This window comes from Festucalex cinctus, chromosome 12 (assembly GCF_051991245.1).
Source record: "Festucalex cinctus isolate MCC-2025b chromosome 12, RoL_Fcin_1.0, whole genome shotgun sequence".
NCBI classification, from domain to species: domain Eukaryota; kingdom Metazoa; phylum Chordata; class Actinopteri; order Syngnathiformes; family Syngnathidae; genus Festucalex; species Festucalex cinctus.
The window spans coordinates 4,205,231-4,230,590 of NC_135422.1; the positions used below are offsets into that span (position 1 = coordinate 4,205,231).

General features: G+C 38.9%; 4 protein-coding genes and 1 long non-coding RNA gene across 6 annotated transcripts in view; 2 read left to right on the forward strand and 3 right to left on the reverse strand.

Annotated features, from left to right (window-relative positions):
- The window catches only part of pak6 (p21 (RAC1) activated kinase 6), a 23,156-nt gene extending 22,572 nt beyond the window's left edge, over window positions 1-584 (reverse strand). The window contains exon 1 of the mRNA XM_077539464.1: window positions 143-584. The gene's annotated coding sequence lies outside the window, so the exon portion shown is untranslated. The remainder of the gene's footprint in view (window positions 1-142) is intronic.
- Window positions 554-7,890, forward strand: LOC144031932 (uncharacterized). The gene is made up of 3 exons (XR_013287631.1): window positions 554-989; window positions 4,679-4,799; window positions 6,387-7,890. It is a non-coding gene; the product is annotated as an uncharacterized LOC144031932 (long non-coding RNA).
- Window positions 4,508-9,198, reverse strand: bub1bb (BUB1 mitotic checkpoint serine/threonine kinase Bb). The gene is made up of 9 exons (XM_077539468.1): window positions 9,029-9,198; window positions 7,901-8,055; window positions 7,752-7,811; window positions 7,526-7,670; window positions 7,242-7,438; window positions 6,375-6,535; window positions 6,078-6,268; window positions 5,867-5,967; window positions 4,508-4,950 (listed from the first exon to the last, which is right to left on the reverse strand). Exons 2-9 carry the CDS (start codon window positions 8,041-8,043, stop codon window positions 4,665-4,667), a joined length of 1,284 nt encoding a protein of 427 aa, XP_077395594.1. The 5' UTR covers window positions 8,044-8,055; window positions 9,029-9,198; the 3' UTR covers window positions 4,508-4,664.
- zfyve19 (zinc finger, FYVE domain containing 19) lies at window positions 8,987-15,610 on the forward strand. The gene is made up of 11 exons (XM_077539469.1): window positions 8,987-9,362; window positions 9,456-9,577; window positions 9,684-9,737; window positions 9,818-9,969; window positions 10,064-10,206; window positions 10,295-10,403; window positions 10,643-10,861; window positions 12,232-12,284; window positions 12,367-12,468; window positions 12,564-12,721; window positions 12,907-15,610. The coding sequence occupies exons 1-11, from the start codon at window positions 9,309-9,311 to the stop codon at window positions 12,983-12,985; spliced, it is 1,245 nt and encodes a 414-aa protein (XP_077395595.1). The 5' UTR covers window positions 8,987-9,308; the 3' UTR covers window positions 12,986-15,610.
- On the reverse strand, window positions 15,388-23,525 carry ppp1r14d (protein phosphatase 1 regulatory inhibitor subunit 14D). 2 transcript variants are annotated; one of them, XM_077539470.1, is made up of 4 exons: window positions 23,059-23,525; window positions 17,552-17,632; window positions 16,457-16,489; window positions 15,388-16,153 (listed from the first exon to the last, which is right to left on the reverse strand). In XM_077539470.1, the coding sequence occupies exons 1-4, from the start codon at window positions 23,236-23,238 to the stop codon at window positions 16,037-16,039; spliced, it is 411 nt and encodes a 136-aa protein (XP_077395596.1). In that variant the 5' UTR covers window positions 23,239-23,525; the 3' UTR covers window positions 15,388-16,036. The 2 variants fall into 2 exon arrangements, with proteins under 2 accessions (XP_077395596.1, XP_077395597.1); XM_077539471.1 differs by having other exon boundaries at window positions 15,388-16,105; window positions 23,059-23,491.
- Window positions 23,526-25,360: the final 1,835 nt, after the last annotated feature.

Sequence of the window (25,360 nt, forward strand, 5' to 3'; positions counted from 1 at the left end):
ACACTAGCATTCATCAATGCCATTAAGCCCCCCCCCCCCACCTTTTCATTCATTTGTCCTACTATCAGGAAAGGGTACAGAGGGCTCTGTAGGAATAAATCATTGTTAGCAGGGGACGAGAGGGGAAAAAAAACCTTCTTACCTTGCTGTCCAGTGACGGGGGGAGCCACTCTCCTCCAGAAAGGGTTGAAAGCAGGAGTGAGCGCATACACACGAGCATACACCGCTTGTGACAACCACTCATGCGCACCCACACCAGGACATGAGAGGACTGGCTCTCAAGCCAGCGAGCACTGCAGGCTGCCGCTTGCCTGGGAAAGCCTGATGCGTTCCTCCCTCCAGGCACAAGCGCACACTGCCATCTCAAAGGCTCTTTGTCGGGGCCGATTCATCCCCGGCTGCCGAGTGCTGCTGCTGCTGCTGCCGGTCCTTGCGCCGGGGCCGGCTCCCGGGGACGAAGCGAGTCTGGGGAACGGACGACAAAAGCCATGAAGAAGACGGGCAGCATCCACCGGGAGAGAATACCTCAGCCCCCATCCAGGTCCTTCCATCCCCACCCCCTCTACCTCTCCTCTCACTCGCTCTCTCGCTCACACACACCCTCCCTCTCTCTCGCTCCCTTTTTATCACTTCCCTCCTTCTCTGCCTCCTCCCACTCTCTCGTTGGGCTGTCTTTGTAAAAGAATTGATGGCAGCGTGTGCATGTGTCTACGCGCATGGAACGCATGAGTGTTTTTTGTGTTACGTCTGGTATCCAGTGACTGTAAGGAGAGGAGAGCTCGAGCACACCTGGGATACCTTTCATCCATCTGCCCCACACCCCCACCAGGCTGTCTCCTTTACACGTAATCTGGGTGACATGAGAACACGAGGGTGCTGGTGTTCAGTCAAATGCATTATCCATGGAATGGCAAGTTCCGGGATGGCAGATGGTAGAAGAGGTATAAAAAAGGGAGGAGTTGGAGGCTACTGTGCTATTTCTGTAAAAGGTACAATCCTCATCCATGCAACCTTATTTTTGTGACTCGGACGAAAAGTTTAACGCAGGGTGGACATTAAAGGGATACTTGACTCATTGAGCCATTTTCATCAGTAAAAAGTTAGTATTTTATCCAGAATTAATTGGATAACTACATTATTTTTTGTATACAACAGGTTTTTTTTTCTGTGTACAAAATTCAGAAGCAGCCACATCCAGTCAACTGAAGATGACATCACCTGTGCTGAGAAAGTTGGCTTACCTGTTTTCTGGGTTTGGTCAGCAAACTGAGCTACAATTGGTCATTAGCTACTTCCTCAGCACAGGTGTTGTCATATCCAGTCAACAGCAAGTGGAAACATTTGTTTTTAAAGGTATTCATTCTATGTGAAAAAATAATGAAGTTATCAAATTCATTCTGAACAAAATATTATCTTTTTACTGCTCTAAATGGTGTCCCTTTAAAGGCCTACATGTGAGCCTACCCTCGAGTAAAACATTCGCTTTTCTTTACACCACAATTATTGTCTGAACAATTTATACAGCCGCTCAGACGAGGGACAAAGCAAATGTATTAGGGTCAAGTCAAGCAGAAAGTGCTAGCAGCGTAAGCAGGATTTGGGGCATACATGTAAAACATGCCATTTGGATACGAGGAATGTTTGCAGAGGCCCCCGGACGGGTTTAAATGATGATGTTCCTCCTTACACATCAAATATACCGAAGCAAAACAGGCTCGACTGAAGCAATATGCATAACAATAGGTTTTCCTCTTGGGGCGATATGACCCCCGCACTCCAATTCACTTGTCGGCATCAATGTCAAAAATATGCTGTGCACTCTGGTTCATTATGAATCTCTTACTATAGAAACGATTTAAAATAATCCATCAAAACATCATTATACTAATTCTTTATAGGGGAAGTCAATCCAAAATTGTTCTTTACAAAAATATGTTCTACGCAGCCCCACTAGTCTAAACATGTTATTTTGATTAATGTTGTGCTTGTGGAACATGAAGTCAAGCAGCAAACTCCACCCATTTTTATCCATCTTAAGGGGCGGCCATTTTGCCACTTGCTGTCAACGAAAATGACACCATGCTCACCTCAGGATCAATCATGGCTCACGTTTTCTGAAGCTGAGCTGTGATTGGTCGTTACTGAGCCCTGAGCAGCTGTGATGTCATTTTCAGTTGACAGCAAGTGGCAAAATGGCCGCCCCCCCATGATGGATAAAAATGGTGGATTTTGTTGCTTAATTCATATCCCACAAAAGCAATATTAACTAGACTGAGTGCAATTAATGGAGAAATTGCGTAGGAATGCTGAATGCTAAGATTTGAATGTATATGGAATGCTTATGAAGTAAATTGAAAGAGTAAGATTTTAAATTATGAGGTACAATTTGGATATCTTGTCCAAGAAAATGACTTATTTTCCCCGTTTTCATTTATTTTCCTGGCAGAAAGTGACAACCCTGTAGAAATTACACTAATAATATGCTTCTGAGGTTTTCCAAGGCAAACTAACCAAGTGTAGCTTCTTTTTGTGCTTATATAAAATAGGTTTATGTGATTTCCACAAGTGAAACAGGGATGGAGGGAAAAACTGGGTTAAAAGCACAACATGAATGCGCCTGTCTTTCAAAGTAAGAGCTCAGTACAAAAAAAGCTGCATGCTCCGAGGGCCTGTGCGCACAAATGTGGCCTGCTTACACCATTTTGCCACTCTGCAAAAGTCGCTATGGATTTTCTGTTATCGGAGTCGCTGCCTGCTTGCTCGCTTTCTTTCATGGGATGAGCTTTTAATAAGTCCTGTCAAAAAGCAAGCCGTAGATTATAATGTGGTTATGCTGTGTTAGTACCGTGGCGGCGCATCATGTTTCCCATCATTTATCAGAGCATTTCAGCTGCTCTCGGCTTTCCGAGCCAAACATTTAAAGTAGACAGTTTGGCAAGTCACCAGTTGAGAGGATCTTGGCTGGCAGAGTCATATTTCCACTATGATTAAAGTCACTTTTCTCCAGTGTTCCACGTGGGAGCAGGCTGCTTCCGCATCACAGCGCGTGGGTATCGTGGGGAATAGCCAAGTTCTAGCATTGTAATGGAAAGATTTGACTTGCTAATGAGATGACCACCTATCCTCCAGCCATTCATCATCATCATCATCATCATCATCATCTGCTCTGCAAACCGTTTCTGTGTGTGTAAAAGGAGTTCCCATCAGCACTGTAGATTAGCGCTACTTTAGCCAGCAGGATAAACCACGGATGGACAAACGATTACCATCAAGCCAGATGGCTGTAATAGTTTCCTTAAACTAAGGGATTTCTTGAAATAAAAGTTCATTAGATTCATCCTGCTGGACATCACAGAAAATAATTCAAAAATATCAAGATAAAGAATTAAGATTAAGAGGGCAATTTGGGGTTACATTAGTTTAATCAACTAAAAGGAAAATTAACAATTTACCTTTTTATGAAATGAGAGAATCTGTCTCTCAATGTTTGTAAACCATAGCTCTACTTCAAAATCCCATCACCAGCAATAATCAAATCTCAGTATTTAGCTGAATTAAAACATTAACATTATTATAGCCGTCTCTAATGGTGCATTAAATGCTACACAAAACATTTGTCAATGAAGAGTTTTATTGAGGATGGTTTAGCACCCAACTTTTCATAAATTGGAACTGTTGTGAAACAACATTAAAAAAAAAACAAAGGATGTAGGAAGAAACAACTCACTATTGGACAAAAAGAAGTAGATATAGAAGCAGATTCGGTATACGGGACTGTCTCAGAAAACTAGAATATTGTGATAAAGTCCATTATTTTCTGGAATGCAATTAAATAAGCAAAAAATGCCATACATTCTGGATTCATTCCAAATCAACAAGCAGCGGAGTTCCTTGCCAAATTGCGTAAGAAATGACTCGTCGGCCAATCAGAAGACATTATTGCGCTCTCATGATTGGCAGAGTGTGCACAGGGAGCATTCGCTCGGTGGTGTAGGGGTTTTGTTTGCACTGAGCACGCGCACTTTGCACACAGCAAAAAAAAAAAAAAAATCAGCACAAATTATTTTATATTTTTGTTTTGCAGGTTAAAGTTTTTTATTTTATTTTTTTTTTTATATTGTGCTCCTGAGTTAATGTTTGTGATCAATTTGAATGCATTATTATTTGATTGTATGTAATTTTATTTTTCCGTATCATATGGTCAGTCAAAAAATGTTTATACTTTAATTAAGGATTTAATTTTATTTTTGAATTTCAGATGCACTTTAAATATTTTCTGTAACAGTTAATAAAGCTATTCTTTGTTGTAAATTGGCCCATATTTCTTTCTTTCTTTTTATTCTCTTATTTTTATTCTCTCAGTGTTATGCAGAGGTGTGCTTATAACAATTTTATAGACAAATAATACTATTTATACTCGCGTGGGGGTGGAGGCGAAATGTTTTCTTCTTACTAAGGGGGGCATAACAGAAAATAATTGAGAAGCACTAGAATAGGGCATGAGTGATATTTGTCATCATTTCTTTTATTTGTTTCTTTGCTGGTCCTTCAAAATGTCCTAACATGAAAAGAGTTACTAATAGTGGCACTAAAAAGCATTGCCAGTGTTAATGATTTATATTTTGTATACTATTGGAGAGTATACAGTCAATATTCTTGCCTTTTTATTTCATTTCAGGTCCAGTCGCTGGCTTGTCAGGGCAGCTAACCACCTGCGAATTCTTCTTCTTGAAGTACAGCTCGGCACGCAGTTCCTCCAAGCTGAATTCGGTGGTGCCGCTAAAGAGCAGCTCTTTACAGTACATGCTCTTTTTTTCCAGCTCTTTGCCCGATTCGCCTTCTTTCGTTTGATGTTGGTGCTCCAGCAGCCTTTTCAGAGGAGTGTCGTCTCTGCAGGGCTTGCGTGCTGACAAAATGTTGTTCACTGTCGGGATGATCTTGCACGGCGTCCTGAGCGAGAGGTCGCACACCACAGAGGAAAGGGGGAAAAGCTTAGTGATCAAGACTTGAACTTGAATCACATGCACAAGGAAACCAATGTTATTATATAGTACGTTTTCTATTTACTTTAAAACTAAATTCTAATCTTAAAAGGGAAGTCAGCCTTAAACATTTATTAGCAATAATATATGTGATATTCTGATAAATATTACATTTGTGGACTATGAGTTATGCAGCAAGGGGCGGCCATTTTACCACTTGATGTCAACTGAAGATGACATCACAGCTGCTCAGGGCTCAGGCAACGACCAATCACAGAACACCTGTTTTCTGAAGCTGAGCTATGATTGGTTGTTACTTGGGAGCAGCGCAACCGTGATGTCATTTTCACGCGACAGCAAGTGACAAAATGGCCGCCTTCTGATATTGATCAAAACTGCTGGATTTTGCTGCTTAACTCACTCCACTAACGAAATATTAACCAGAATACTGTATTTAGACTAGTGGGGCTGCATAGAACATATTTTTGTCAAGTAAATATTTCCGGGGTTGACTTACTCTTTAAAAAGCATGCAGTTGTGCATCGTGCAGATACTGCTACATTGTGCAGTGTAGATATATATTTTAATTTATAAATGTAAATTAGGGTATCAATATATATGTGGTTTTAAATGCAGTCAAAACAAATCATGTCATTCCAAAGTAGGCCAACACAATGTGGACAGGATCCATCCACAGGCTTGTAAAGGGGGGAGGTTGATTGCAATATGCAATTTCAACACTAGATGACACTACATTGCACATTCTTATAATTCATGGAGCAAAATTGTCATTTTGATCTCTTTTTCATGAAATCAATTAACCAAGCTACTGTACATTTTCAACCAAATTGAAAAGAGTTGACTGTTGAATTTTGGTCACTCACATTTTTGGAGTCTCATCTGACTGGTCAACAAATGGTTGGAAAGTGGGTTTAGGAGGAGGCACAGCCATCAGTGTGTTTCCATATTTGGACTTCTGGCGCATCTTGGATGTACAAAAATGGAGGGAAAGATCAGCAAATATCCTTACAGACTCGCGTAAAAAAAAATAAAAAATACTAAAACACGTCAAAATGAAGCAACAATAAATCCTACCTTGACATCGCACCATTTTTCCACCTTTTTCTCATTTTCCTTTGCCCTTGCAGTAGGAGGAGCCAACCAAGGCTCGAATTTCGGTTCTGAAGGGCCAGCGGTTGCCTTGTTCTCATCAAAAATCACCAATTTACTGTTGCTACTGCTTTCTTCAATGGGATCGGCGCGTAAACACAGGCCCCTTGAGACACCTACACACGATACATCGACATTTAAACTTTTCACACCAAACACTTTCTTTCCCAAAAGGTCTAAAACACATTGCGTTTTAGTGTGGTCTTTATTTTTTGTGCTTACTTTTAATTGCAGCTCCAGTTCTGACGATCGGCACGGTAGCCTTCTTCCCTCGCGTCTTGAGCTCGGCAAGGGAAATTCTTTCAGGTTCTTTGGTCTCGTCATCACTGTCACTATCATCGACTTTCTTCATCACGTGCCGGGACACGCGAGCCTGAAGCAACCTAACAACACAGAACGTTAGGATTAGCTACAGGGACTTTACAGTGGAAAATGAAACACCAGGATAAAATTTATTTATTTTTTTTGGTTTTATTTAAAGGCGCAGTTTGCCGGTTTCACTCAGGAAAATGCACTTTTTAAATACAGGATTTAAACAAACAAACTTAAAAATGTACAGATCTGGGCTTTTCTTCATGTGTGGGGGTGATTTTGTCCTAAACCCCCACACGCCCAGCCTGTATTTTGCCATTTTGCATTTGTTTTGTAAACAACGGGACGTTTCTGTGGAAAGACAGTGTTTGCACCCCTCCAGCCAATCGCAGAGCGGGGGGTGGCGTGTCGCAAACGGGGCCGGGCGAACGTGTCGGCTGCGTGACATCACTCCCGCGGCAATTTGAAAGCACGCAAACACTGTCTTTCCACAAAAACGTCCCGGTGGTGGGGGTTTAGGACAAAATCACCGCCAAAGATTAACATAAACCCAGACGTGTAGACTGAGAGAAAGTTAAAGTGTGTACATCCTGTATTTAAAAAGTGCATTTTCCTGAGTGAAACCGGCATACTGGGCCTTTAATTACATCCTTTAGTGTATGATGGGGTTTTTTTTCTTCCCATTTTTAATAAAGTACAATATTATAGCGTGTAACTAAAATATACATTACAAGTTCATATAATAAAGTTTGTATATAGCCAATTTTCATTTCCTACTTGTGAAACTGCTGCAGCCTGTCAAGAGGCTGGGCAAACATATGAAGTCCTTCTTGGAAGATCAAGTCGGCTTTGAGGAAGTCGCCACGGTTCTCAAGCTCCTCAGCCCAGGCGATGTAGAAGGACGCCCGGGTGATCCCTATTCCTTGGGCTTTCATGTACCTGTAAATGTCCAAGCGCTCCAAGCAGTACCCTGCCTAACAAACACCGCCACCAAAATTAGTTTTGAACATTACAGCAGCATGTTAAAATGACAGCTTGGTGTTAAATATCAGAAGACGTACATATTTGATCCAGAGGTCAACATAGCGAGGATCATCGTGATATTTCTTTTCGTCTGTGTATCGTGTCACGGCTTGCTCTAACAGTGCGCTCAGATTGCTCTCTTTGCCTCCCTGAGGAAACATTTGCTCTGACCATTTGATGTACCTGTTCAACATAGAACCACATGATCAGCATTATTTAAAAGGGTGCTCACATAGCTACTGTACTCAATTTATTTACACCTACCGGTCCCAAACATCAAGTGGATCATCTCCATTGTACAGCCGCAATTCAGACTCAAAAGCCCTATTTAAAAAAAAATAAAATGCGGCGTATTCACAAACATCAGAATTTTCCAGTTACTAAAATTTACAAGGTCATGTTTTTGTTCAGACCGTCTTTGTTGGAGGATGGCAGGGTTGAGGCCATCTTGACTGAGAGCCTGGAGCAAGGATGACATGTTTCTCCCACGTCTCAGAGGCTGAATGTTCTCTTTGCAGAGCTCCCATTCCACATCCATATCCTCCCCTTCTGCCATTATGGAAAGCAGCTGGCCTCAGAAAGAAGAACATAGACACACACGAAAAAGTGCATTTTTAAATATCAATTTTGATAATCATTACAACAAATACAGTACAGGTGGTGGTCCTCCAACATCCTCAATTTCTGATGCACAAAGCACTGTAGTCATAAATGTTATATGGCTATAAAGTAAGCGGGGTGATATTGATTAATTAATTAGTACTAACTTGACATTTGGTTATTATATTAATATTTTTTTCCCACGTCTTTACAATATTTGCCCAGGTCGCTATTCTTCATCTCTGCAAGAAAGGACCATGAGGCACCTGGCAATAGACACCAACTGAGAAATGCAGTTTCACGGTTTTTATTTTTATTTTATAATGCTAATTTGTTGGACATTAAATGATAATTAAGAATTGTCTTTACATACACGATTACACGTTATGACTAAAGGGGCAAGAAGAAGCACTCATTCTGTTTATTTATTTTATTATTTTTTTTAACCATTATCCGTAAAGAAAAAAAAAAAACATTGTGCTGAGGTTGATGCATGTCACAAGAAAGCTTACTAGAAAGGTTTTGTTGGGGGTGGGGCTAATAGGTGTAAAATCCTGTTTGTTTTATTATGGAGGACCAACAACATCTATCGATCAACGAACGGTATCCCGGAAATTAAACATGCGTAACAAAACGTTACGTAACTGAGTATCAAATAACGCATCTAATGCTGGATTAACAACACCTAAATGTGATGATTTATCATCATGCATTAATCCATGTCACGTTACAGTGGAAACAATGTAAAACTGAAGAACCAGTGTCGCGTTTGCTCTCGTAACGACTGCATAACGTGCAGGCTAACGCGTTAGCTGGGTAAAAATAAATAAATACAGTAAGTCGATCGAAATCACAGTTTCTGTTGAGCAATTGGTGGCATTTAATCCACCACCTACTACAGTACACATGATCTGTTAAACAATAGTTTGGTTAAAACTCACAAATTGCCTTGTGTGCGTCAAATATCAAGGTTCTCTGTTAACAGCAGTGCAACCGAGCAATCTACTTCTTTCCTGTTTTTGAACGAGGACCGCTTTTTGGTTGGGCGACAGCTCATAGGAGGAATCACAAACCGGATATGACGTCACATGAAAGCTTCCTGACTTCTTCCTGTTTGGGTTGTAAAGGGAAGCAGCACGAGTACTTCTATTGACTTTGAATTTGTGCGGCTTTATAGTTACATAGAGTTACATAGCGGCAGTCTTCGTAAATTTATAACTCATGGATAACAGTTGTTATTGTTGTACCTCCAAGTTTGGTATTTTTAAAAAGGAGGTAAGTCGTTTCAATGTGGCGACGGACCGGTCATGATCACATCTCTTTCGACGGTGTAATAACGTTATGTGCTTTGATTTATTTTGTCCCCAGCTGGGATGTAAAAGCTGTGGCCGGTCTTTCTGCTCCAGCTGCTTGACTTTTAATGCTGTGGTGCCACGTTATGGCGACACCCAGCAGAAGGTCTGCAAGCAATGCCATGAGAATCTTACAAGGTAGATCTCTTGAAAATTAACGTTAACTTATATGTGTTAGTATTACTTAATTAACATTTCGGGGAGTGATTTATTTTGATTATGTGCCAATCTAATACGTTTCTAGCGGGAATCCGTCAAACGATGCAGGAAAATGGTCTCCCCCTGAAAACTACAAAAAGTGAGTTTATCATCATGTTTGAAATCCTAGAGTTTGTGTAGGAATCATGTATTTCTAAAACAAAGCAAAATGCTCCACAGACGAGTTGCTGCGTATGAAGCCAAACGGCAGGGACGGAATATACAACCACATGGAGGCAGTGTAGCAGGTCTTCCCACTCCTAAAGGCCTAAGTAAGGAAGATCAGGCAATGGCTGAAAGGCTTCAAAAGCTGAAAGAAGACACTACACCAAGTATTATCTTTTTTTATTTTTTTTTATTTTGAAACAAGATCAGTTTAGGTGACAGTTATTTCACTCGCTGATGCTGCTTTTACCTCCTGTACAGAGTCTATCCCTTCTGAAAAAGATATTGAGACTCGGCTCGCTGCCCTTAAAGCTCCCAGCCAGCCAGTGCCTTCTTCCCAGGAGATGGAAGACCGCTTAGCAATTTTAAAGGGCCAAACTCCTCCTTCTCAAGCTCCCCCACCTGTGAGTTCAACCCAAACATAAGCGTGTCTTGTTATGGTTACATATTGTACTGTACATGCGCGCGTGTGTCTTGTGTTCCTCTTTGTAGGCCTACCAGCCTCCAGATAACAGGACTCAGACCGAGCAAGCCAACGACCTTCTTACTCAGCTGACAGAGGAAGTTAGCATTGACGCTCAGTTTGAAAATCCTGGATACAGTAAGAAAGAATGCTTTATGAAAGCGTTGCAAGATTGGGTCTGATGTTTATCCTTTTAGCAATCATTGTGAAGAGATATTATGTAAAAATTTTGTCTTTAATGATTAAACATAGCACTCAACCATTTGCTACATTAGCATCAAGGAGCCCAGTTGTAGCCTACGCCAAATTCTGACAGGTGTTGCGACAATCAGGCCACAATTAGACCAACGATGGTGTTTCTAAAAATGTCTTCTCAGGTGATGATGGCCGGATGAACGATCTTAACAAAGGGGAGGACTGGACACTACAGGACAATATGGATGAGAAGCAAGACTCAAGGAAGCAGCTTGAGACTGAGGCGACACGTTTGCTTGAAGAGGCCCAGAAGGAGCTGAGAAAGGATCAGAAATCTACTGAAGAAATGCTCAACATGGCCAAGAGGCTTGCACTGCTGAAAGACCAGGACCCAGATGACGGTTTGACACTTTCGTAAACCACAACAGTGTTTATAAGTGCAAGAAACTTACACTTACGTAAACTTAAAAATTCCTGTGCAACCACTAATCTCAACGCAGCATTCTGATTCATACTGCGTTTGTGGAATATGAAATAAGCAGCAAAATCCACCCATTTGAATCCATCTGGGGCGGCCATTTTGCCACTTGCAGTTGACTCGAAGAAGACATCACAGTTCCTAAGGCCTCGGGTAGCAACCAATCAAAGTGCATCTCTTTTCTTTGTGGTCATGTGGTGTTCACAAGCTTTGTGATGTCATTTTCAATCAGCAGCAAGTGGCAAAATGGGCGCTGCTAACATGGATGAAAGTGGGTGCATTTTAGAGATAGACCGATATGTTTTTGTTTTTGTTTTTTTGTTTTTTCATACCAGTGCCAATTATTAGTAGTCAAGGAGGGCGATAATCGATATTTGGAAACTGATATTCATGTTCGGGAAAAAGTGTGGGGGGGGGGGGGATATTGCGTCACCATTTTTTTTTTTTTTTTTTTTTTTTTTTAAATACAAATGACAATCTTAACTTTGTTGTAATGTCCTAAAGCATTCATGCTTATTGAGCAGGTTCATACTTTTCAAAATGTACACTTTTTTTATTATTATTCTTAGACGATACATACTTAATTTTAGATTTCTAAAAAAAATAAATAAATAAATAAAAATGTTCGAAGTAAATACCATAGCTCTGTTAAAAAAAAAAAAAAAAAAAATTGTTTTAATGTTGAACAAAAACAAAAGGTTCAAAAGATTCCCAGGGTCCGCAGCATCTCTTATAAAGTTAACAGCAAATTTAAATAAATAGTTCCCTGAGATAAAAAATAGTTTTAGCTTTACCTTTTATCGGCCATCAGAGTTTGAAAAAGGGTTGATACCGATATTTGTGAAAACTCCCAATATCAGTGCCGATAATCGGTCTATCTCCTAGTGCATTTTGCTGCTTAACTCGTCAAAAACATTTAATAACAATTAGTAAAATTACGATGTATGCCGCCATAAATGTTAAATGACGTCATCTACATTTTTTTCTTTTCCATGTTAAGTGCAACGTCAAAAGTGCAGCGCTGCCTGGTCAATGGGTTGTGGAATCAAAAACATCAACTAACTATGGCCAGCAGATGGCAGCATTGCGTATGGGCTGCCGTTGTATGAAATTCCAATGAAACATGACGGATTCTGATGAAATCTGATGAATGCTTGTAATCGGCGAAATCGGCTGGCACTTTTTTTTTTGATAACGTGTCAGTAAAAGAGTTAATTCATATCAATCAGAATGCCATGTTTAGACTGGTGGTGGCTCATAGAACATATTAAAGAAAATTGATTTCCATTTTAGCTTTAGACAGTGACGAGACAGAGGATGAAGTCATAAAGAAGGTTTTAAAGCAGGTATGATGTGTGCGTGTGTGCACATTGATTTCTAGACCACTTGAGTGGTAACATGCTTGTAATTCATGTCTGTTTTTTTCAGTTCTCAGAAGAAGCTGCCCTCGATGAGGCCAGTGGCTACAACATACCTCTCGAACTCAGTGAACCAAAAAACACAGAGAAGAAGAAAAAACCTAAGAAGCCTGTACTAAACAAAAATCAAAATATAACTGTGATCTGTTAGCGATAACCCCCTGATCTTTTTTTTTTTTTTTTTTTTTTTTTAAATCTGTTTGACAGACTCAAGCTCCAGCAACCAAGACTCGGACTGTGAGAGCCGTGCATCCGCCATCGGACAGCGATGACGACGAACTTCCGTGGTGTTGCATCTGTAACGACGACGCCACTTTGCGCTGTCACACCTGCGACGGAGACCTGTACTGTAATCGCTGCTTCAGGTAGCGTCAACGCGAATGTGCTGAGATTTAGAATTCGCGGTGCCGCCAAATAGCGCGTGCGACTGCGAATGCAGACCGTGACCCAGATAAATTAAGAGGCAAGCTGTTGCCATATTGCTGAGCAGCATGCCTATAAAGTATTTAAGTGTGATGAATTCTCACTCCGCTCCCTCTCACACCCGCAGGGAAGGACACAATAAATACGACAGGAAGGAGCATCGCACCACCGATTACACTGAACCAAAAAAGAAGAGGAAGTCCTGATGATGGCGGCCTCATCAACACTGTGACACCTCACGCCAGGGGCCGGATCAGGGCCCGCAAAGGGGTTTAAACCCGGCCCACGAGATGATTTTGGAAAGTAAAAAAGTAATTTGTAATGTCAGACCAATTAATCAGCTGGCCACAATCAAAACATATAAATGTATAATTTCAATTACAATTTGAGCAATGCTACTTGTACGGGAAATTGTCCTGGATGTCATTATTTTACACACAACTTAAAGTTACGGTTTGTTTATTTATTTATTTATTTTACATAATCATGTTAAATACGACACAAATTAATTACTGGTAACACAAAAGATATGACATGGATTAACATCCTTATAACATCATTAACTCATTTGCTCCCAAAAATTTATAAATACGTTCTATTTTAAATATTAAGTGTTCAAAAGACGTATTTATATGGGGATGTTTTTGTTTGTTTGTTTTTTGTTTTTTTGAAGCAACAGTAGTTATTACAAAAACGGCCAGGTGGTGGCAGCAGAGTATAAGAGATCAACCAGAGCCATGTTTTCCCCCACAGTTTTAAACAGATTTGTGCATCATGATAAAACTTATCTATATTCTAATGCTAATTGCTGCAAAACGGAAACAGATAGAAATATATATATTTTTTTTTTCCTGATGAAAGAAGAGACTCGAATCTTTCTTTTGGGTTTCCATGTTTTTATAACAAGAGAACACAATATTCTGTGGGCCTTGCAAAAATCAGTCAACAGCCAGGATCGAAGGGGGTTGCTTCAGTGAAAATGGTGGCGAGTGAATGCACCACACAATGCAATGCATATGCAAAACAGGTGGATTTAACACGTCAAGAACATACAGGCAAAGTGTTGCCGTGTTACATTTGCATTCATGTTGTTTTTTGGAACAGTATGATTACAGCTGAGCTCCGTAATTTAGGGCGGGCCCACAAATAGCGAAAATCGATGTATAATTGATGGCAAAAGTTATGTACCGTTTATATTTTACCAATCCGCCCCACTTGGTAATATATTTTCCTCCATGTGGCCCCTGAGCTAATATGATTTTGACATCCCCGCCTAACGCCATTAATGGAACACTTAATGTTACTAAGAAAGTCTTAGTTACTTCAAAGCATGCATCTTCTAATCCTGTCATGGATGCACTTGGTAATTTAATATTAACTCTTTTTACTGTCACACGTTTTGAAAACAAACAACCCCCACAGTGCTAGCCGATTTTGAGCATTTTAACTCATCTTTCAAGGCAAATAGGATATTGTGTGTTTTTGCTTACATACACCACGTGGCTACCAAATGAAAGATCACATTACACACACTTTCATTCGGGAAAAAAAAAAAAAAGTATGTTTCTACATTATTCCGTTCTTTAGTAATCACCATTTGAAAATAGGTAATTTGAGTGACGTTGAGCAAAAATTGAAAAGATAGAAAACAATTTTTTTGTGAAAAGATACATTTTCTCCACAATAGTGACTTTGACACTAATATTTTTTGTTTAGTGACGCTCTGAGTTATGTTTAATGTGAAAAAGGCTTTGATCATGTCATCATTGAAAACGTTCTATTTCATCAGATCATCAGATTCCGCCATGTTTCATTTTAATTCCATACACCGGCAGCCCATTGAAAAGAGATATAATGCTGCCATCTGCTGGCCATAGTGGGTGTTTTTGATTCCACAACTCCATTGACCATCAGCACTGCAATTCCCATTAATTAAAAAAAAAAAAAAATGTTGACGTCATTTATGGCGGCACACGTCGTGATTTTACTAATGGTTATTAAACGTTTTTGGCGGTCAAAGAGTTAATAAATGAATTATTTAATAAGTCATATACATGTCAAAATAGAAATCAATCTGGAATGGTTTTGTTTTTGTGCTTCCTAAAAGGCTGTAACTTTGAAATCTGAGAATTTTTCAATGTTGACAACACAAAAAAAAGCCAATCTTGAGCTCTTTTGGGATGATTTACAACCTCAGACAAAGCTCCACCGAGTCGGCATAAAAGGATTAGTGAGGGTTTTGTTTTTCCGTTGGCAGGCGCCTCTGCCGCACTTGTAACTGTGCTTGGATGCGTGTCGAACATCGTAATTTCCTCACAATGGCTGCTGCGGGGTGTCTTTGAGAGATGGTGAGATGTATTCTATTTTTGTTGCGGTTATTCAGTCTGTACGTTGCAGAAATGTGTCAGTCTGGCAGAGAGGCCGCAAGTGAAGAAGCCTGATGGAATTGGGGGCAATCCAAGCAAATTACTGTAATGGACCCTGATGGAGCCCAAAGACCCTCATGTGTGACTACAGCAGCGAGACCAGCAGAGTGTAGTCTCATCAAGACGCATCACCGTCTAGCCAGCTGAGGAGGAACCATCATCACGCTCCTCCGGGGGCTCCATTAAGCTGTGTATGGAGGTCGTTAATGTGTTTGCCTTTTCTGGTTATGTCGTACACAAGGCAGGAAATGGGAGAGGATAATGGATGCATACTTAATGGACCTTGCTGCCGATGATTTTTTTTTTTTTTTTTTTTGCTGTGTTTACTCCTAAACTTGACATGTCAACATCCACTTTTGCTTCCTGTGGGCCGTGCTGAAAAATAAATGCTTTCTGGAAATGTGACTCATGGTTGAATTGTATTGTAAATATGTCAAATGTGACTCAGTGTTGAAAATGTTTGATTTTATTGTCATACAGCACTCATGAATGAAAATATATGTACATTAACAAGCAAACAAAAAATGTACAGTCTTACACATGAGAAAAATATCCCGAGTAATATTACAGCTATTATCACATGTGCATTATTATTTTGGGGAGAGACATGACGTCGTTACAGTCCCCAAATTCAAAGGGAATCATTGAATTCGACTGACTGCTTTGGTGTCCAACTGATGCTGACCTGGGCAGCGGGCAGGAAGAAGCCCCCTTGAGGATGTGAACCGCACATACAGGCATCCAAACCGGTAAACACGTGAGGGGATTGCAGCCAATGAGAATCCATCGTCTCATCATCGTCTTGATCGTCTTCCAGGTCATGACCTGGAACTACTTCTTCAAGGGGCCGGACATTTTGCGTAGTCCTTTTATCCTGTAGAGCAGCCCGTTGACAAAATCCTGACGAATATGCATTAGGAAAGCTTTTAACTCCATTGGCATATTTTTCTGTAATAATGAACATGCATCATACATATTAACATATCAACGTTCTACAGTTTGTCTTGTTTAGTGTAATGATGACTGGATGAGCTCAGGCGCACATTTAAGACAATAATACAATTTTATAGACAAAAGTCCTCACTTAACCTAACATGCATTTGGAATGCAGGCGGGAAACCGGTTTACCCATTCAAGCACGGGGGGAAACATACAAACTCCACATAACATGGCCCCGTCTTTATACCTCGATTGTGGTCAAAACATAATCGCCTGCGTGCAATATCAAGAAGAACCGTTTTAACTTCTCACCTCTATTGGCTTCCTGCATTCCTGCAACAACTCCTGAGAACAGCACAAGAAAAAAGAAAAGCACATAGAAACATTAAACATTTCCTACACAGTATGTGTGTGAATTGCCGAGCTAACTACCTGGCGAGTCGATCCGTATCACGATTCATAGGTCACAATTCGATTTGATACCGATTAATCCCAATATGAATCTATAAGTCGATTATTTTTTCACTCAACTTTACAAAATACTAATCGGTAAATTTATACACTGTAAGATTTGTATGAAAATGTATTTTTTTATCCGAGCCACTGTATTTAACAAATAGGTTGCACTCTGTTTGAACAATATTGAAATAAAATATTAAGGTTTAATCTTCCAATAAATCTTACCTGCTTAAAGTGTGAACCCTAACCCTAAGTAAGACGTTTTGTTGAATATTTCCATCAATAATTGATGTTTGAACATCAATTCGGCCGCATATTGAAGCAATACTAATATTATGCACTGTAATGTTGCGATAGATAGATAGATAGATAGATAGATAGATAGATAGATAGATAGATAGATAGATAGATGGATGGATGGATGGATGGATGGATGGATGGATGGATGGATGGATGGATGGATGGATGGATGGATGGATGGATGGATGGATGGATAGATAGATAGATAGATAGATAGATAGATAGATAGATAGATAGATAGATAGATAGATAGATAGATAGATAGATAGAAAAAAATCAGAAAATTAAAAAAAAAAAAAAGCTCCCATCTGCAAAAAAAAAAAAAAAAAAAAGTAAGAAAATGGGATTTTTTTTATTTTTATTTTTTTTAGGTGTTTTTTTTTTTCAAGTGAATGCAATACGCTTCCGTAATTATTTAGGTGACTTAGTTTTCATTTTTGTAAAAGCACATCGTATTTATTTTGCTATCAAAAATATTTTGTTTTCATTTCTTTCATTAGTTTTCACTAATTATAATAAACTTGAGGTGAAGTGAGAATAAAGTGTTACATTGATCAATGCGTCTAAATATTTGCCACTTAAGAATGTGTTCAACCCTTTATTGTTTGAAATCCTACCCTAAAACATTGTCAGCACACAACGACGTACCTGTACTCGCATTCTTTGGCCCTCATCTGACAGCTCCAGGAGCTCATCTATGTCAATCTCCAACTCCGGGATGTCTTCTTCCTGCACGAGCCAGAATATAAATCTCAAATAAATACAATTAGCCTATTAGCCTAGCCACATGTGAATGGCGCAAAAGCTCACAGAGTACATCTCATCCGAAAAAAGCCAGCGATATAACTCTCCACACCACTGAGCAGTCAGTGAGATGGAAAATATTGTAAAATAGAGCATCGGTGTTTCAACTCTGCCTGTTAACCAAAGACATGAACGTGTAGTGACTACTATTACTTTCTTTTTTTTATATGACGACTGCCAATTGAGGCTATAAAAGATAACTCACAAATGTGTCATCTTTAGAACTTTTATGACTTTAGAGCGCTATAGAGTGAGGAAACCTGACCACCAGTATATCCAAACTCAGCAGGGATACGCTCGTACAGTATTTGCCAGGGGAGTTTGATTTTCCGGTTGGGGAGGTTTCATTGCTGGGCAAGATTGGGCTTGAATGGTTCTCTGGATGATGAGAGAGCTAATCAATGTGAAGTGCTGAGTGGTAGAGTTGATGGACCTTCTTGCCAGGTCCCCCGTGACCTCTTCTAATTGATATAAGTTGCCAGGATGGACCCCATGTTATTCTGCTTAGATCTGCAGGAGTTTTTTCCATTTTTTTTTTTTTATTACTTTGGTTAATGACGCTAATTTCCAACTCTGATTGCATATGTATTGCATAATAAAATGTTTTTTTTTTACTTTCCTTACTATGTATGACATAATTGCAGCTCTGCATGCTATGTCGTTCAATGCTGGAAAATCCTTCATGAGATTCTAACAAGAAGCTATTAAATCTTGTTCAAAATTAATTTGAGCAATGATTTAAAACAGGGGTGTCCAAACTTTTTCATTTGCGGGCCACATACAGAATATCAGAAGGAGGCAAGGGCCACATAATGTTATGAAGAGAAATTGTATTTAGTCCTAAAAATTGTGCAAATAATTTATTTGTGCTTTTGCATATTTAGAAAAATGCTACAGTATATAAACCAATTTATTTGTAATATGGCAGTAGGGATATTATAGTTTGGGAATTTTTCATTTTAGTTTTTATTTTGTTTTGAGGTTGTTGTTTTTTTAATTTTGTTAGTTTTAATTATTTTTCATGGTGGTTCTGTTAGTTTTTTTTTTTTTTATTAATTTTAGTTCTTTAATAAATGCTTAGTTTTAGTTTAGATAGTTTCAGTATTAGTTTTACTTTTTTTTTTTTTGTATTACTCGTGTGCAACATTTAAAAAACACCATGTGTGCGACATCATTATTCCGGTTTATATCAAAATAAATCTACTAAAAATCACATTTCAAATCATCCCCAAAGGCTCATGCATTAAATTAATTACCAAAGACTAAAACGAAGGAGATTGTTGCTATAATTATAGTTAGTTTTATTTTTAGTTAGTTTTGTAAACATAAAATGTAGTTTCAGTTAGTTTTCTTTTTTAAAAAAGCATCTTCGTTTTTGTTTTATTCCGTTAACGAAATTGTTTTTTGAATTTTAGTTTTTCCGTTAGTTTTAGTTAACTAAAAATAACCTTTAATAGCACCTGTGTTTTTTGACATATTCCCTTCTTACTTTGACCATCTCCAAACATTTTTGTTTTTATTTTATTTGAACTGAGTCAAATGCCATTTTTAGAATATGTCGCGGGCCACTAAAGAAATGGACGGCGGGCCGCAAATGGCCCCCGGGCCGTAGTTTGGACACCCCTGATTTAAAACATGCAGTGGAAGTTCTCTGTCTTCTGCTTTTATTTTCTTGGCATACTTTGGTCACAATATGTATTTTACTGTGCTAGGTTAGCTTTGGTTGCGCAACTTGTGAATAATGGCAATTCCTCAAAGTGCAGCAGATGTGCACAAGGAGAATAAAGAGGTTGTTTTTTTGTTTTTTCTGTTGTGACTTTCCCCTATACAGTACTTCCACTTCAACATTTTTTACTGCACAAAATGGCTGATTTACTATACCTTAAAGTGTATTAAAAAAAAAAAAAAAAAAACATTTTAATGAGGCCTCTGGGCAGCATCTCAGTAGCACTTTTTGCAGTTGAAAGCAATAAAATAAATGTTGGAGGCTATTATTATTGGAATTTATGAATATTAAACTTTCAGCTCCAGGAGCCAACACAGATGCGGTCGATGGTGTATAAGCAGTTGGATTATGTCTGGTGTTTTGTCTCTTTTCCTACTCAAAACAAGACCTCTAATGAAGTTCAGATGTGTTGAATACGCTGTACATACAAGATATTTAATATAAAAAATGATCATTACTGCTTATTTTTTTCAAATATCCGCTGATAGTGAATTTGATGCCTGCGAGGCTCAGTGGTAGGATGGTTGTGGGTTCGATCCCAGGCCATCGTGACCCCGCCAGAGTATCCTTAAGCAAGCTACTGCTGCGTCATCAGCAGGCGAATGCGTAGTCAAAATGTAAAGAACTTTGATGGCCTAGTAAGGTGGAAAAGAAATATATAAATGAAGTACAATGGCAAAGAATTTAGGGATCTCATCATTGACGCTTATAGAATTTTTTTTTTTATTTTTTTTTTTACTGTTTGTGGGTTTTTTTGTTTTTTTTTTGCATCAAATTGAAAATGTGTTAATATTTGCACACAAAAAAAAAAAAAAAAAAACAGCAACAAGGTTTCTGAGTCTTAACCTGCAATATGTTCAATATGTGCACTTCAAACATGTGTTCCAAACATTATAACTGAAACCTGATAATAATCATGTACAATAAGTGGGTAATGCCGAAGGGACTCCGTGTAAAGGAACTCAAAACAAAACGGCACCAAGACACGCTATGTTATGTTACTGCCTTGATAATCAGGAAACCGTGTCCAGGAAATAAACATGTCCGTGGAAATGTTAACACGATTTCAACTTATCAAGCTCTTCTAGCTTTTCCTGTTAGAGATCAAGGCCCTTGCAAACACAACTAACATGATCTCGAATTCACTTTAAATGAAAATAACACGAGGAAATAAAATTTGGTGTTGACACGGCGGTTCGAGGAAGGAATTTCGATCAGTCATTATCCCCCGGTATTTATATGTCGTTTAACGAGCTCTTATTATTGATTTATACACTTTATGAATGTGCAGGAAAGCGATGACGACGGCCTACATAAACAGGCTTAAATGCTGCTGGTCTGGACATTTTTTTATTTCGACTGATCACACCTTCGATGAGGTTTACTATTTCCCTAAAGGTGTGAAGTTGGCAAAGAAGCCGGCCCAAGGCAGCGCTTGCATAAATTAGAGATGTGGTTAAATAATTTAGACAGTAATGCAAAAGGACTGTTGGTAAAAGCTTCCAAGCGGAAGACTCCAACCAACAGAGTCCGCTTCCCTTGAGGCAATGCAAAATGTATGGCAAACTCGAACCGTGATCCTGTGCAAAGTTTGTCAGATTTAAAAGGGTAAAAGACGAAGGGATTGTAACCCTCAAGGCGCAAAAATGAACGTTTTTCTCTGGATTGCTTCAGGAATCAAATTCATTGCATAATGATGATATGCAATATCGTGACTGAAGCAATGTTATCCGCTTACAATGGAAATATGCATGTTCACTGGTTCTCGTGGTAATATGGACAAAAATAAACTGTCAGATCTTGATAAGAAGTGAGTAAATGTCAAGCTACTGCATGTCTTTAGGACTTTCTCAATCTAATTCCCACAAGACAATTTCAGCGAAATTCAAACTATTAAACTAGGTACCTTTGTGACGTCGCCATTTCACCAAAAACTTTGATCTTTTCAAGTCAATTTCATATTCATAATATTAAGTAGCTGTTATTCCATTAAAAATGTATAATGGTGAAGTTTCCATGTTTTATTTATTTATTTACTTATTTACAGTTATAAAGTTAATAACAACTCATTTGCTCCCAAAAATGTATAAATATGCTCTATTTTTAAAAAAAATTAAAATGTCCCAAAGACGTATTTATACGTTTTTCCCCATATATTTTTTTTTTATGCTAAAGCATACAGAAGGCTTTGATGCAGCCTCTCAATTGCAGTGAAGGGGTGAAAAAAAATGGCAGTAATTACAAAAACGGCCAGCAAGTGGCAGCAGAGTATAACAGATCAACCAGTTGAAAACAAGCTGTTTCCCCACAATTCTACACAGATTTGTGAATAATGGTGAAACTTAGCTATATTCTAATGCTAATTGCTGCAAAACGGAAAGAGATGGAAACATACTTTTTTGGAGCCTATCTCAGCTGGCTTTGGGCAGTAGGCGGGGGACACCCTGGACTGGTTGCCAGCCAATCGCAGACATTTTAAGCTAATGCTAGCATTTTTATGAGCACATGGTGGACCTCCACTTAGCAACATTATTAATTTAGCGAGCTGACTGTGTGTTGTGTAAATTTCAGTGTTTGCAATGTTTTAACAATAATTGATATTTCACTATGACAGAGTGGACATGTTCAACTTAACATCCCACTACATGAAAACTATTAAACATGACCTAATTTTGAATATTTATCCTATAACTATCCACTGTTTCAGCCCTCCCATTGAAGAAAGATAAATACTGGTCCTTACATCACAGAAAACATCATTCATGACAGTTGCCACATAATGACAGGGTGGACAGCAATGCAAAATGTTCAATTATGTAAATAGAATATAGGTAATCAATATGACTTGTTTTATTAAATAACTTGTTGCTTACAATGAAACCATGATTTATTTATTTTTTAAATAACTATCTCGCTTTTTATATCACATTGATGTCAGCAGAGAAGTGTTCGAAATTCACGTGCAAACATTTCCGTGATAAGGGAATGATTCTGATGAGGACATCAAAGATAACGTCACAGTGATGTTGAGCCACAGGTTGTACATAGAGGGGACAAAGATGGACTTAATTCCAACAATTCAGGAAGGTGGTGTTCATCCTGTTTGTTAAAATAACCATTAAATAAAAACTGTGCGTGCGTTGCTCCCTCTCTGAATGAGCTCTGAGGAGTCTTATTAGCGCTCGATTGGACAGAAGCATGGACATGGTCTCCCGTCTCCTCACAGCACATCATGCATGCGCTATCTCTGCCTCGGTGATGTTGTCATTAATCTGCATCGTCATCTCACGTTAGCCAACGGACATCCCTCTCCCCGCTGTGCCGAGCCGCCTCGTGGGAGATGAGACATCTGTTGCCATGGTTTCCCCATGAGAGAATCCAATGCAAATCAATCAACGTGCAGCCGGTGACATAATTAAGATTGTGTCCGGCGTTACAGTTGATGTGGAATGTGTTTCTGAGCGTCGCTGCGAATGCACAGGGCGGCTTGCGTTTATTTCTCAGCCGGCGAGCTCATCTTTGACGCTATCTCGCTTGCATCTCTCCTCCTTATCTGTCACCGCAAAATTATAACGGATGGGGTCACTGCCTCCCCCCACTTGCGACGCATGTGTCGACACCCTACCTCGCAATCAAAGAGCAGGTGCAGCTGTTCGTCTATCCACTCCTCAATGTCCAGCCTCCTCTGCAGGTCCTTGCGGTTGTACTTGACGGTCAGCTTGCCAAGCTTGCGGTGCCCCGGCTCCTCGACTTTGCCCGTGGACTGGAACATCACTCTGGACTGGGTGTTTGCCTCTGACGCCATGGCTGCCACGGCCTCAGGAGACCCGTGGAAACGCACCGAGCGCCCACGAGCAGGCGGTACAGGCTCGGGCCCGCGCTATCTTCTCTGTATGTATTTCCTGGTCTCGTATTCAATGTCTGTCTTCTCTGTAACGCTGCACACTGCTTGTCCCTCTCTCTCTCCCTTTCTCTGCGAAGCTCTCCTTCTCGCCTCCTCTCGCAACACCCACTGACTGCACAATGAGGACGATGTAACGAGATACGCCTCTGCGTGTGTGCGTGTGCCACTTATATGACAGGGTGTGTGTTTGCTGTTTGTGTGCGTGAGTGTGGCAGGTAGCGGAAGAGCATAGGTCAGTCGCAGCCATAAAAAATAAAAATAAACCCAAGGGAGACTAATCTGTAAAGGGGGAATGCCTGTAAATAAGCGAAGGGCAACAAACTGACAGAAAACATGTCAATACTGACATCATAATATAAATTTTTTCTCTTAACACATTCATTGCCATACCAGCAAAAAAAAAAATGCATCATTTGACGTCTTTTTCCGTCAATGGCAGTGAATGAGTTAAACGTGGTAAAAATCAATGAAGCAATTATAAATTTTTGATATAATGTACAGCAGGGGTGTCCAAACCTTTTCCTCTGAGTGCCACAGAGAGAAAAATAGAAAGCTGCAAGGGCCACTTTGATTTTTAAAAAAAAGTTATTTATTAACACATTCATTGCCAGACCAGCAAAAAAAAAATGCATCATTTGACGTCTTTTTCCGTCAATGGTAGTGAATGAGTTAAAATATAATAATCCTTGTTTACAAGGCCATGAATATTACAAAAATAACAGAGATTTTATGATTATAAAATAGAAACATAAATTTCCATTTCCATTATGGAAACAATAACTGACAATGGTCAAGGAAAAAAACAAAAAAACTTTGTCAGTGTTTTTGGGATCATTGTTTGTGGCATATTTACAGTTTAACCTATCAATATCATTGACAATTATAAACATTGCATACTAAATTCTTCAGATTTGCAGCAGGCTCAGTCCAACAATTTGGTTAATGAAAAAAAAGAATCCCCTAGATTTTTCATTATGTTTTTGTTTTGTTTTGATGCATTTTGACTTTTGTTAAATTTTATCTTTTTTAAAATGCTTCATGAAACAGTAGTTTAGACTTTAGTAGTTTTAGTGTTGGTGTTAGTTTTATATATATATATATATATATATATATATATATATATATATATATATATATATATATATATATATATATATATATATATATAAATATATGGACTGTTTGTCAAGTGCACGATAAAAAAAAAAGTCACTAATCATTGTGTAATAAAGTAAATTGTAATTCTCAAATATTTGACCTTCCTTCTTCTGTACAGAGAAACAAAGTAAAATGAACCCTGAAAGCTAATGTATCATATTGTCAAAGATGAAAACAAAGGGCAATATCGCTATAATTATTGTTAGTTCCATTAATGTAATAAGATATAAGTACAGTTACCGGTAATTTTATTTTTGTTAGGTTTTTTTTTTTTTTTTTTTTTTTTTTTTAGTAGGCTATGGAGAGTCAACTTGATTGCTAGAACACTTTACCAACAACCACAGATGCAATATAGTGCTGGGTGTAAAACAATTAATATAAGCATAAATATGAAATGGTTTCCAATTCTCTATTTACTGTTTTACTGTATTCATTTCACTTTATGTAAAAAATTGTAAAAAAAAAAATGTACAAAAACACCAACCCATTTTGTTTCCATATGAATACATCAGTGACATATCATCATTACAACTAAACAAAGGTTAACAATTCATCGTGTCACCATCCAGTTCGTCAAAGTTTCCAATGATTCCATTACATTTTAATTGTGATTAGCTATAATAAGATTCTGCTGGTAGGGGCTTTTAATCAGCCACGGCCACACATGAACACTACAATCGCTGATGCAGCTGAATTATTGAGATCCTTGCTGCAGCTCACCTTTCCTGCTTCACAAATTCATTCATCTGATATTATGCTACTTAGTTCTGCACTGTTAAGGACCGCATGATGTGCCGAAAGCTTGCTCACCTCAGCCACGGGCACTGGAGATGAAAGCACAAACGGGCGTCGTGAAAGGGCCACT

Excerpts from the sequence above, each read along its gene's own strand:
- bub1bb (XM_077539468.1), bottom strand. The coding sequence starts at position 8,043 with ATGGCAGAAGGGGAGGATATGGATGTGGAATGGGAGCTCTGCAAAGAG. Across the intron at positions 7,671-7,751 it reads CCACTTGATGTTTGGGACCG|GTACATCAAATGGTCAGAGC; the intron begins GTAGGTGTAAAT and ends TATGTTGAACAG. Across the intron at positions 4,951-5,866 it reads TCAGATGAGACTCCAAAAAT|GACGCCGTGCAAGATCATCC; the intron begins GTGAGTGACCAA and ends CCTCTCGCTCAG.
- zfyve19 (XM_077539469.1), top strand. The coding sequence starts at position 9,309 with ATGGATAACAGTTGTTATTGTTGTACCTCCAAGTTTGGTATTTTTAAA. Across the intron at positions 9,970-10,063 it reads GAAAGAAGACACTACACCAA|AGTCTATCCCTTCTGAAAAA; the intron begins GTATTATCTTTT and ends CCTCCTGTACAG. Across the intron at positions 12,722-12,906 it reads TACTGTAATCGCTGCTTCAG|GGAAGGACACAATAAATACG; the intron begins GTAGCGTCAACG and ends TCACACCCGCAG.
- ppp1r14d (XM_077539470.1), bottom strand. The coding sequence starts at position 23,238 with ATGGCGTCAGAGGCAAACACCCAGTCCAGAGTGATGTTCCAGTCCACG. Across the intron at positions 17,633-23,058 it reads ACCTGCTCTTTGATTGCGAG|GAAGAAGACATCCCGGAGTT; the intron begins GTAGGGTGTCGA and ends TGGCTCGTGCAG. Across the intron at positions 16,154-16,456 it reads AATGCAGGAAGCCAATAGAG|AAAAATATGCCAATGGAGTT; the intron begins GTGAGAAGTTAA and ends TCATTATTACAG.